Raw genomic sequence first — 13,457 nt, 5'->3', positions numbered from 1 at the left:
AGTCCCGTTCACAGCGGAGCCAGCAGGAAACCATCCCAAGCGGAGGCGGATCAGCAGCGCAGAGATGTCCCCAGCCGATACACAGGCAAGCAGTACATGGCCACCGGATCGGACCGGACCCCCTCCACAAGGGAGGGTGGGACATAGGAGAAAAAGAAAAGAAACGGCAGATCAACTGGTCTAAAAAGGGAGTCTATTTAAAGGCTAGAGTATACAAATGAGTTTTAAGGTAAGACTTAAATGCTTCTACTGAGGTGGCATCTCGAACTGTTACCGGGAGGGCATTCCAGAGTACTGGAGCCCGAAATGAAAACGCTCTATAGCCCGCAGACTTTTTTTGGGCTTTGGGAATCACTAATAAGCCGGAGTCCTTTGAACGCAGATTTTCTTGCCGGGACATATGGTACAATACAATCGGCAAGATAGGATGGAGCTAGACCGTGTAGTATTTTATACGTAAGTAGTAAAACCTTAAAGTCACATCTTAAGTGCACAGGAAACCAGTGCAGGTGAGCCAGTACAGGCGTAATGTGATCAAACTTGTACGATAGACCGGTACTAGTGTAGTATCGTGGTACTAATGAATCAAAAACGGTTCTGTGCTCTGTTTGAAAAGTACCGGGTTCCAGTTTTTTTAATTGTAAAATTTTTTAACCGGCGCGTTCTCACGTCATTACATTGCTGGTTTTATGTGCAGAGGAGCATGTTCGGCAGCGCACACACACAGAGTACTTGCAAGCAGACAGTGTGTAGACAGAAAAGCGCCGATCTCAGCACCTCGGCTGGAAGACGCCGACCTCAGCACATCGGCGAGCAGCGCCAGCCTCAGAATTTTTTGCCAGCAGCGCAAGCTTCAGCACCGCGGCCAGCCCCATACTTTTGCACCTCAGCCATCCTCCTCATTTCCGGCTCCGACGACATCGTCCTCCACGTCTCCTGCAGTGTGGCTCCCGCAACTTCCGGCTGGCAGGCCAAACAGGCGACCATCAGGCGCCCGCACACGGCGCCCCCGGTGGCCAGTGCATGGACGCTTTTGGAGCCCCATTGACTGTTCGACTCACCGGCTGCAAAGGCGGTCTACTCGCCGCCTCCACCAGACTCGTCCCCGATGGTTTCAGGGACACTTGGGCCGGCGACCCGCCACCAGTTTTCCCCTCCTACCTCCCTTATCTCTTGATTTTGTTGTTCTGTTGTCAGTCTTGGGACATCTGGAATCCGTCCATAAGGGGGGGGGGTTACTGTCACGGCGCAGGCTCGAACCCGCTTATCCGGGCGGCATGGCGTAGTGGGTAGAGCGGCCGTGCCAGAAACCTGAGGGTTGCAGGTTCGCTTCCCACCTATGGACATCAAAGTCGCTGCCATTGTGTCCTTGGGCAGGACACTTCACCGTTTGCCCCCGGTGCCGCTCACACCGGTGAATGAATGATTGGTGGTGGTCGGAGGGGCCGTAGGCGCAAACTGGCAGCCACGCTTCCGTCAGTCTACCCCAGGGCAGCTGTGGCTACAGATGTAGCTTACCACCACCAGGTGTGAAAGAATGATGGGTTCCCACTTCTCTGTGAGCGCTTTGAGTATATAACAATAGAAAAGCGCGATATAAATCTAATCCATTATTATTATTATTATCCCCGATAGCTGGGTCTGCCAGAAACATCCGCTGGCGGCGCACCGAGACACGCCCACATGCCGGCAAGGCTGTGGGGCGATCGGCAATCTGCACACCTGACTGATGAGGACGAGCTGTATAAGGACCAGTGGACCAAAGGATCCTGGTGGACACAAGCTTTATGCTCTCTGTTTCTCTTTATCCATTTTCTACCGCTTGTCCCTTTCAGGGTTGCGGGGGGTGCTGGAGCCTATCTCAGCTGCATTCGGGCAGAAGGTGGCGTACACCTTTGACGAGTCGCTAGCTCATGGCAGGGCCAATTTTTAGTGCGGCCAATCAACCTATGCCCAGGTGCATGTCTTTGGAGGTGGGAGGGGCCTATCCCCAGGTGCATGTCTTTGGAGGTAGGAAGAAGTCGGAGTACTTTAAGAGAACCCCACGCAGTCATATATTGGCTATATATATAATAAATCATATAACTTTACTTCCCCCTGGTGTCTGTGCCGTCAACTCCTCCTCTGTCAAACAGGTATATATATAATAAATCATGTAACTTTACTTACCCCTGGTGTCTGTGCCGTCAACTCCTCCTCTGTCAAACAGCTATATATATAATAAATCAGGGACGGCGTGGCGCAGTGGTAGAGTGGCCGTGCGCAACCCGAGGGTCCCTGGTTCAATTCCCACCTAGTACCAACCTCGTCACGTCCGTTGTGTCCTGAGCAAGACACTTCACCCTTGCTGCTGATGGGTGCTGGTTGGCGCCTTGCATGGCAGCTCCCTCCATCAGTGTGTGAATGTGTGTGTGAATGGGTAAATGTGGAAGTAGTGTCAAAGCGCTTTGAGTACCTTGAAGGTAGAAAAGCGCTATACAAGTACAACCCATTTATCATTTATTTATATAACTTTACTGCCCCCTGGTGTCTGTACCGTCAACTCCTCCTCTGTCAAACATAACACACACACTAGGTGTTGTGAAATGTGTCCTCTGAATTTGACCCATCCCCTTGTTCACCCACTAGGAGGTGAGGGGAGCAGTGGGCAGCAGCGGTAGCTGCGCCCGGGAATTATTTTTGGTGATTTAATTACAACTTTGACCAGTGTCAGTTTGCTAATGAATGTCTTCCTGACTGTATATACACTTCTGTTAGTCCTTACTCTCCTTTAATGTATTTGAAATGAAATTGTAGGGCTAACAGCTTGCTTTCCGCTCTCATTTGAACACTCCTTGATGATGCACGTGCGCAATTCATGCCAAAGGTTTGGAACCGGAATGATATCAGATTGGACCGAGCCCCCTTTGCATACTTGCCAACCTTGAGACCTCTGATTTTGGGAGGTTGGGGGCGTGGTTGGGGGAGGGGTGTTGTTAAGAGGGGAGGAGTATATTTACAGCTATCCATCCATCCCTTTTCCTACCGCTTATTCTCTTTGGGGTCGCGGGGGGCGCTGGCGCCTATCTCAGCTACAATCGAGCGGAAGGCGGGGTACACCCTGGACAGTATCTGTAGAAATCTTTATTTATAATTGAATCACTTGTTTATTTTCCAACAAGTTTTTAGTTATTTTCATATCTTTTTTCCAAATAGTTGAAGAAAGACCACTACAAATGAGCAATATTTTGCACTGTTATACAATTTAATAAATCAGAAACTGATGACATAGTGCTGTATTTTACTTCTTTATCTTTTTTTTTTTCAACCAAAAATGCTTTGCTCTCATTAGGGGGTACTTGAATTAAAAAAATGTTCACAGGGGCTACATCTCTGAAAATAGTTTGAGAACCACTGTTCTAAAAGACGTAGATGTTATTGTCACATATGCATGTACAGTAAATGGCAGTATTGTCCTGTTTAAGAGTGTCACAACATTGCTGTTTACGGCAGACGAACTGCTTTACGGTGGACAAAAACATGACTGCTGTTGTTGTGTGTTGTTACCGCGCTGGGAGGACATTAATGAGTGCAATACGTCCGTCACTGATTGTTATTTATTACTTCGGTACTCCTGTCTTGCTCTGTATATTGTACAGTATTTGTATTTTGTACTTCTATAGTGTTTGTATATTGTACAGAATTTCTTATTATTTTTATTGGATAGTAGTCTGTTTATTTCAATTGTTAGTTTTTCCTTTGTTACCTCTTATGTCATTTATTTCACCCCATATTTGTTCCCACTACCGCACCTTAAGTTGGAGTCTTTAATCTCGTTATATGCAAATATAATGACAATAAAGTTCATTCTATTTTATTCTATTAATGAAACTGCCTAAAAAAAAACCCACATAAGAAACCAAGAACTCGCATATGCATGTACAAGAACTCACATATGCATGTACAGTATATGGCAGTATTGTCCTGTTTAAGAGTGTCACAACATTGCTGTTTAAGGCAGACGAACTGCTTTACGGTGGACAAAAACATGACTGCTGTTGTTGTGTGTTGTTACCGCGCTGGGAGGACATTAATGAGTGCAATACGTCCGTCACTGATTGTTATTTATTACTTCGGTACACCTGTCTTGCTCTGTATATTGTACAGTATTTGTATTTTGTACTTCTATAGTGTTTGTATATTGTACAGAATTGCTTATTATTTTTATTGGATAGTAGTCTGTTTATTTCAATTGTTAGTTTTTCCTTTATTTCCTCTTATGTCATTTATTTCACCCCATATTTGTTCCCACTACCGCACCTTAAGTTGGAGTCTTTAATCTCGTTATATGCAAATATAATGACAATAAAGTTCATTCTATTCTATTCTATTAATGAAACTGCCTAAAAATAAACCCACATAAGAAACCAAGAACTCGCATATGCATGTACAAGAACTCACATATGCATGTACAGTATATGGCAGTATTGTCCTGTTTAAGAGTGTCACAACATTGCTGTTTACGGCAGACGAACATGACTGCTGTTGTTGTGTGTTGTTACCGCGCTGGGAGGACATTAATGAACCTGCCTAAAAATAAACCCACATAAGAAGCCAAGAACTCGCTACTCGATCATTCTACAGTTCTAACGTCATTGGGCAGGCTCGCTGTTTATATTGTGGGAAAGCGGACGTGAAAACAGGCTGTCGACACGTCACTCGGGTCCGCATGGAACTGGAGGGGGCGTGGCCTCCAGCTCCGCCTGAATTCTGGGAGATTTTCGGGAGAAAATTCGCCCCAGGAGGTTTTCGGGAGAGGCGCTGAATTTCGGGAGTCTCCCGGAAAATCCGGGATGGTTGGCAAGCATGACCCTTTGTGTCTTCCTGCGGGTGCATTCACTGACCTTTTTACAGCGAGTGCAGCGCGGCGCGAACTTGTCCTCGTAGCACGGCACGCAGTAGTGCTCGTCCTTCTCGGGGATGAAGGACTTGGAGCCGATGGGCTGCTGGCAGGCGTGGCAGATGAAGCAGCCCTCGTGCCACGTGGACCCCGCGTACTCCAGCTTCCTGCTGCCTGAGGCGGGAACACACAATTCCTATTTGTCTCGCGATGCTTTCACAGGAACGTTTGCATAGCTCATAAATGCATAAAAAGCCTTTTTTAAAATTTATTTATCATTTATATGACATCCTAACACCACAAGCCCCACATTGGGTTCCCGCTGTTGGAAACTGGCGCACAGGATGCCTTCTCACACTTTTTTTTTCCACTTTACATTACTTGCCGGTTTGTTCGGTGATGAAGCTGCGTTTTTAGGGCCAGGTCTACTTTTTTGTGCAAATCAGGACTATGAACTAGCAGTGGAAAGAACGACATGCAGCACCACAAACATGAGATACACATCATGTTGACTAGGGCTCGGCAACCCAGTACGGTATAAGAGTCTTAGTGGACCAAAAATACAAACCCCGTTTCCATATGAGTTGGGAAATTGTGTTAGATATAAATATAAACAGAATACAAGGATTTGGAAATCATTTTCAACCCATATTCAGTTGAATATGCTACAAAGACAACATATTTGATGTTCAAACTCCTAAACATTATTTATGTGTGCAAATAATCATTAACTTTAGAATTTGATGCCAGCAACACGTGACAAAGAAGTTGGGAAAGGTGGCAATAATTACTGATAAAGTTGAAGGAATGCTCATCAAACACTTATTTGGAACATCCCACAGGTGTGCAGGCTAATTGGGAACAGGTGGGTGCCATGATTGGGTATAAAAGCAGCTTCCATGAAATGCTAAGTCATTCACCAACAAGGATGGGGTGAGGGTCGCCAATTTCTAAGCAAATTGTCGAACAGTTTTAGAACAACATTTCTCAACGAGCTATTGCAAAGAATTTAGGGAGTTTTACCATCTACGGTCCGTAAAATCATCAAAACATTCAGAGAATCTGGAGAAATCACTGCACGTAAGCGACGATATTACGGACCTTTGATCCCTCAGGTGGTACTGCATCAAAAACCGACATCAGTGTGTAAAGGATATCACCACATAGGCTCAGGAACACTTCATAAAACCATGGTCGGTAACCACAGTTGGTCGCTACATCGGTAAGTGCAAGTTAAAACTCTACTATTCAAAGCGAAAGCCATTTATCAACAACACCCAGGAACGGGCCCGAGCTCATCTAAGGTGGACTGATGCAAAGTGGAAAAGTGTTCTGTGGTCTGACGAGTCCACATTTCAAATTATATTTGGAAACTGTGGACATGGTGTCCTCCAGAACAAAGAGTAAAATAACCATCCGGATTGTTATAGGTGCAAAGTTGAAAAGCCAGCATCTGTGATGGTATGGGGGTGCATTAGTGCCCAAGGCATGGGTAACTTACACATCTGTGAAGGCACCATTAATGCTGAAAGGTCCATACAGGTTTTGGAGCAACATATGTTGTCATCCAAGCAACGTTATCATGGACGCCCCTGCTTATTTCAGCTAAACAATGCCAAGCCACGTGTTTTTGTAGTAAAAGAGTGCGGGTACTTTCCTGGCCCGCCTGCAGTCCAGACATGTCTCCCATCAAAAATGTGTGGCGCATTATGAAGCGTAAAATACGACAACAAGACCTTGGACTGTTGAACAACTTAAGCTGTACATCAAGCAAGAATGGTAAAGTATTCCACTTTCAAAGCTTCAACAATTAGTTTCCTCAGTTCCCAAACGTTTATTAAGCATTGTTAAAAGAAAAGGTGATGTACTTTAAAAGCCGTATATGTGTTTTAATGAAGGCAACACATGGCGTAAGTGTCTGTTACCTATATTAACCTACTATCAAAATGACTTTAAAAGTCTAATATAAGTGTTACAATGAACACAACACATTATGTAAGTGTCTATATTAGCTATATTAGCCTACTATCAAAATGACTTTAAAAGTCTTGTATAAGTGTTATAATGAAAACAACACATGATGTAAGTGTCTATATTAGCCTACTATCAAAATGACTTTAAAAGTCTTATATAAGTGTTATAATGAAGGCAACACATGATGTGTCTATATTAGCCTACTATCAAAATGACTCTAAAAGTCTTATATAAGTGTTATAATGAAGGCAACACATGAAGTAAGTGTCTGTATTAGCCTACTATCAAAATGACTTCAAAAGTCTTACATAAGTGTTATAATGAAGGCAACACATGAAGTAAGTGTCTATATTAGCCTACTATCAAAATGACTTTAAAAGTCTTACATAAGTGTTATAATGAAGACAACACATGATGTAAGTGTCTATATTAGCCTACTATCAAAATGACTCTAAAAGTCTTTTATAAGTGTTATAATGAAGACAACACATGATGTAAGTGTCTATATTAGCCTACTATCAAAATGACTCTAAAAGTCTTTTATAAGTGTTATAATGAAGACAACACATGATGTAAGTGTCTATATTAGCCTACTATCAAAATGACTTTAAAAGTCTTATATAAGTGTTATAATGAAGGCAACACATGAAGTAAGTATCTATATTAGCCTACTATCAAAATGACTTTAAAAGTCTTATATAAGTGTTATATAGAAGGCAACACATGATGTAAGTGTCTATATTATTCTACAATCAAAATGACTTTAAAAGTCTTGTATAAGTGTTATAATGAAGGCAACGCATGATGTAAGTGTCTATATTAGCTATATTAGCCTACTATCAAAATGACTTTAAAAGTCTTGTATAAGTGTTATAATGAAAACAACACATGATGTAAGTGTCTATATTAGCCTACTATCAAAATGACTTTAAAAGTCTTATATAAGTGTTATAATGAAGGCAACACATGATGTGTCTATATTAGCCTACTATCAAAATGACTCTAAAAGTCTTATATAAGTGTTATAATGAAGGCAACACGTGAAGTAAGTGTCTATATTAGTCTACTATCAAAATGACTTTAAAAGTCTTACATAAGTGTTATAATGAAGGCAACACATGAAGTAAGTGTCTATATTAGCCTACTATCAAAATGACTTTAAAAGTCTTACATAAGTGTTATAATGAAGACAACACATGATGTAAGTGTCTATATTAGCCTACTATCAAAATGACTCTAAAAGTATTTTATAAGTGTTATAATGAAGACAACACATGATGTAAGTGTCTATATTAGCCTACTATCAAAATGACTCTAAAAGTCTTTTATAAGTGTTATAATGAAGACAACACATGATGTAAGTGTCTATATTAGCCTACTATCAAAATGACTTTAAAAGTCTTATATAAGTGTTATAATGAAGACAACACATGGTGTAAGTGTTTATATTAGCCTACTATCAAAATGACTTTAAAAGTCTTATATAAGTGTTATAATGAAGACAACACATGATGTAAGTGTCTATATTAGCTATATTAGCTTACTATCAACATGACTATGTGTTTATTTTGGGATATATCATGCATGAAAATCCGACCAGGAACCAAGGACCACTCACCCGGCATGACGATCTTGTCGCAGGCCACGCACTTGGAGGAGAACTCGTTGCAGTAGCAGTCATTACAGAGCAGCGCCTCCTCCTGGTTGGTGAAGGGCTCGTCCGCCAGGGAGCGGTCGCAGCGGAAACATCGGAAACAGTGCTCGTGGTAGTGGCGGTCCTCGTAGAACAGCTCCTGGTGGAACAGGAACAGGATGCTCGGGGTCAGTGGTTCCACTTTACAACCAGCCTAGTCACCTCATAAAAATCATAATAATCTTTTTCCAGAGCTGCTAGCATTTATTGGTGGCCTTATTGTGCAAGTTCATGTTTCCTGCTTCTGTTGTAAAGGGCTCACTATTTGGCAAGTTTAACTGTAGGTCAGTCTTATTGTGCAAGTTCATGTTTCCTGCTTCTGTTGTAAAGGGCTCACTATTTGGCAAGTGTAACTGTAGGTCACTCTTATTGTGCAAGTTCATGTTTCCTGCTACTGTTGTAAAGGGCTCACTATTTGGCAAGTGTAACTGTAGGTCACTCTTATTGTGCAAGTTTATGTTTCCTGCTACTGTTGTAAAGGGCTCACTATTTGGCAAGTGTAACTGAAGGTCACTCTTATTCTGCAAGTTTATGTTTCCTGCTTCTGTCGTAAAGGGCTCACTATTTGGCAAGTGTAACTGTAGGTCACTCTTTTTGTGCAAGTTCATGTTTCCTGCTTCTGTTGTAAAGGGCTCACTATTTGGCAAGTGTAACTGTAGGTCACTCTTATTGTGCAAGTTCATGTTTCCTGCTACTGTTGTAAAGGGCTCACTATTTGGCAAGTGTAACTGTAGGTCACTCTTATTGTGCAAGTTCATGTTTCCTGCTTCTGTTGTAAAGGGCTCACTATTTGGCAAGTGTAACTGTAGGTCACTCTTATTGTGCAAGTTCATGTTTCCTGCTACTGTTGTAAAGGGCTCACTATTTGGCAAGTGTAACTAGGTCACTCTTATTGTGCAAGTTCATGTTTCCTGCTACTGTTGTAAAGGGCTCACTATTTGGCAAGTGTAACTGTAGGTCACTCTTATTGTGCAAGTTCATGTTTCCTGCTACTGTTGTAAAGGGCTCACTATTTGGCAAGTGTAACTGCAGGTCACTCTTATTGTGCAAGTTCATGTTTCCTGCTACTGTTGTAAAGGGCTCACTATTTGGCAAGTGTAACTGTACGTCACTCTTATTGTGCAAGTTCATGTTTCCTGCTACTGTTGTAAAGGGCTCACTATTTGCAAGTGTAACTGTAGGTCACTCTTATTGTGCAAGTTCATGTTTCCTGCTACTGTTGTAAAGGGCTCACTATTTGGCAAGTGTAACTGTAGGTCACTCTTATTGTGCAAGTTCATGTTTCCTGCTACTGTTGTAAAGGGCTCACTATTTGCAAGTGTAACTGTAGGTCACTTATTGTGCAAGTTCATGTTTCCTGCTTCTGTTGTAAAGGGATCACTATTTGGCAAGTGTAACTGTAGGTCACTCTTATTGTGCAAGTTGATGTTTCCTGCTACTGTTGTAGAGGGCTCACTATTTGGCAAGTGTAACTGTAGGTCACTCTTATTGTGCAAGTTCATGTTTCCTGCTATTGTTGTAAAGGGCTCACTATTTGGCAAGTGTAACTGTAGGTCACTCTTATTGTGCAAGTTCATGTTTCCTGCTTCTGTTGTAAAGGGCTCACTATTTGCCAAGTGTAACTGTAGGTCACTCTTATTGTGCAAGTTCATGTTTCCTGCTACTGTTGTAAAGGGCTCACTATTTGGCAAGTATAACTGTAGGTCACTCTTATTGTGCAAGTTCATGTTTCCTGCTTCTGTTGTAAAGGGCTCACTAGTTGGCAAGTGTAACTGTAGGTCACTCTTATTGTGCAAGTTCATGTTTCCTGCTTCTGTTGTAAAGGGCTCACTATTTGGCAAGTGTAACTGTAGGTCACTCTTATTGTGCAAGTTCATGTTTCCTGCTACTGTTGTAAAGGGCTCACTATTTGGCAAGTGTAACTGTAGGTCACTCTTATTGTGCAAGTTCATGTTTCCTGCTACTGTTGTAAAGGGCTCACTATTTGCAAGTGTAACTGTAGGTCACTCTTATTGTGCAAGTTCATGTTTCCTGCTACTGTTGTAAAGGGCTCACTATTTGGCAAGTGTAACTGTAGGTCACTCTTATTGTGCAAGTTCATGTTTCCTGCTACTGTTGTAGAGGGCTCACTATTTGGCAAGTGTAACTGTAGGTCACTCTTATTGTGCAAGTTCATGTTTCCTGCTACTGTTGTAAAGGGCTCACTATTTGGCAAGTGTAACTGTAGGTCACTCTTATTGTGCAAGTTCATGTTTCCTGCTTCTGTTGTAAAGGGCTCACTATTTGGCAAGTGTAACTGTAGGTCACTCTTATTGTGCAAGTTCATGTTTCCTGCTACTGTTGTAAAGGGCTCACTATTTGGCAAGTGTAACTGTAGGTCACTCTTATTGTGCAAGTTCATGTTTCCTGCTTCTGTTGTAAAGGGCTCACTAGTTGGCAAGTGTAACTGTAGGTCACTCTTATTGTGCAAGTTCATGTTTCCTGCTACTGTTGTAAAGGGCTCACTATTTGGCAAGTGTAACTGTAGGTCACTCTTATTGTGCAAGTTCATGTTTCCTGCTACTGTTGTAAAGGGCTCACTATTTGGCAAGTGTAACTGTAGGTCACTCTTATTGTGCAAGTTCATGTTTCCTGCTACTGTTGTAAAGGGCTCACTATTTGGCAAGTGTAACTGTAGGTCACTCTTATTGTGCAAGTTCATGTTTCCTGCTTCTATTGTAAAGGGCTCACAATTTGGCAAGTGTAACTCTAGGTCACTCTTATTGTGCAAGTTCATGTTTCCTGCTACTGTTGTAAAGGGCTCACTATTTGGCAAGTGTAACTGTAGGTCACTCTTAGTGTGCAAGTTCATGTTTCCTGCTTCTGTTGTAAAGGGCTCACTATTTGCAAGTGTAACTGTAGGTCACTCTTATTGTGCAAGTTCATGTTTCCTGCTACTGTTGTAAAGGGCTCACTATTTGGCAAGTGTAACTGTAGGTCACTCTTATTGTGCAAGTTCATGTTTCCTGCTACTGTTGTAAAGGGCTCACTATTTGCAAGTGTAACTGTAGGTCACTCTTATTGTGCAAGTTCATGTTTCCTGCTACTGTTGTAAAGGGCTCACTATTTGGCAAGTGTAACTGTAGGTCACTTATTGTGCAAGTTCATGTTTGCTGCTTCTGTTGTAAAGGGATCACTATTTGGCAAGTGTAACTGTAGGTCACTCTTATTGTGCAAGTTGATGTTTCCTGCTACTGTTGTAGAGGGCTCACTATTTGGCAAGTGTAACTGTAGGTCACTCTTATTGTGCAAGTTCATGTTTCCTGCTACTGTTGTAAATTGCTCACTATTTGGCAAGTGTAACTGTAGGTCACTCTTATTGTGCAAGTTCATGTTTCCTGCTTCTGTTGTAAAGGGCTCACTATTTGGCAAGTGTAACTGTAGGTCACTCTTATTGTGCAAGTTCATGTTTCCTGCTTCTGTTGTAAAGGGCTCACTATTTGGCAAGTGTAACTGTAGGTGACTCTTATTGTGCAAGTTCATGGTTCCTGCTACTGTTGTAAAGGGCTCACTATTTGGCAAGTGTAACTGTAGGTCACTCTTATTGTGCAAGTTCATGTTTCCTGCTACTGTTGTAAAGGGCTCACTATTTGGCAAGTGTAACTGTAGGTCACTCTTATTGTGCAAGTTCATGTTTCCTGCTACTGTTGTAAAGGGCTCACTATTTGGCAAGTGTAACTGTAGGTCACTCTTATTGTGCAAGTTCATGTTTCCTGCTACTGTTGTAAAGGGCTCACTATTTGGCAAATGTAACTGTAGGTCACTCTTATTGTGCAAGTTCATGTTTCCTGCTTCTGTTGTAAAGGGCTCACTATTTGGCAAGTGTAACTGTAGGTCACTTATTGTGCAAGTTCATGTTTCCTGCTACTGTTGTAAAGGGCTCACTATTTGGCAAGTGTAACTGTAGGTCACTCTTATTGTGCAAGTTCATGTTTCCTGCTACTGTTGTAAAGGGCTCACTATTTGGCAAGTGTAACTGTAGGTCAGTCTTATTGTGCAAGTTCATGTTTCCTGCTACTGTTGTAAAGGGCTCACTATTTGGCAAGTGTAACTGTAGGTCACTCTTATTGTGCAAGTTCATGTTTCCTGCTTCTGTTGTAAAGGGATCACTTTTTGGCAAGTGTAACTGTAGGTCACTCTTATTGTGCAAGTTCATGTTTCCTGCTACTGCTGTAAAGGGATCACTATCTGGCAAGTGTAACTGTAGGTCACTCTTATTGTGCAAGTTCATGTTTCCTGCTTCTGTTGTAAAGGGATCACTATTTGGCAAGTGTAACTGTAGGTCACTCTTATTGTGCAAGTTCATGTTTCCTGCTACTGTTGTAAAGGGATCACTATCTGGCAAGTGTAACTAGGTCACTCTTATTGTGCAAGTTCATGTTTCCTGCTACTGTTGTAAAGGGCTCACTATTTGGCAAGTGTAACTGTAGGTCACTCTTATTGTGCAAGTTCATGTTTCCTGCTACTGTTGTAAAGGGCTCACTATTTGGCAAGTGTAACTGCAGGTCACTCTTATTGTGCAAGTTCATGTTTCCTGCTACTGTTGTAAAGGGCTCACTATTTGGCAAGTCTAACTGTAGGTCACTCTTGCTGCTCACAATGGATGGAACAACATTGACCTTTGTTCTGTGGTCGTTAAAGGTCTCCCATTAAGCTAAAGTGACGTTTTAATAATGTTCTAACAGTCATACATTTGTTTATTCGCCACTACTACCCACCACGCAGTCTGATAGTTTATATATCAATGATGAAATCTTAACTTTGCAACACATGCCAATACGGCCAGTTTAGTTTCTAAATTACAATTTTAAATTTCCCGCGGAGTTTCTTGTTGAAAACGTCGCCGAATGTTGACGTGTGTTTGTGACGTCT

General features: G+C 42.0%; 1 protein-coding gene across 2 annotated transcripts in view; it reads right to left on the bottom strand.

Moving 5' to 3' along the window:
• Positions 1 to 13,457, bottom strand: part of fhl3a (four and a half LIM domains 3a) — a 126,639-nt gene that overhangs the window by 19,443 nt on the left and 93,739 nt on the right. For both annotated transcript variants that reach the window (XM_061915105.1, XM_061915107.1), the window contains 2 exons: positions 8,472 to 8,646; positions 4,884 to 5,053 (listed from right to left, as the gene is read on the bottom strand). In XM_061915105.1, coding sequence (XP_061771089.1) covers positions 4,884 to 5,053; positions 8,472 to 8,646 — 345 coding nt within the window. The remainder of the gene's footprint in view (positions 1 to 4,883; positions 5,054 to 8,471; positions 8,647 to 13,457) is intronic.

This window comes from Nerophis ophidion, linkage group LG11 (assembly GCF_033978795.1).
Source record: "Nerophis ophidion isolate RoL-2023_Sa linkage group LG11, RoL_Noph_v1.0, whole genome shotgun sequence".
NCBI lineage: Eukaryota > Metazoa > Chordata > Actinopteri > Syngnathiformes > Syngnathidae > Nerophis > Nerophis ophidion.
The sequence above is the reverse complement of the archived record's forward strand: the minus strand, read 5'-3'. Positions and strand labels throughout refer to the sequence as shown.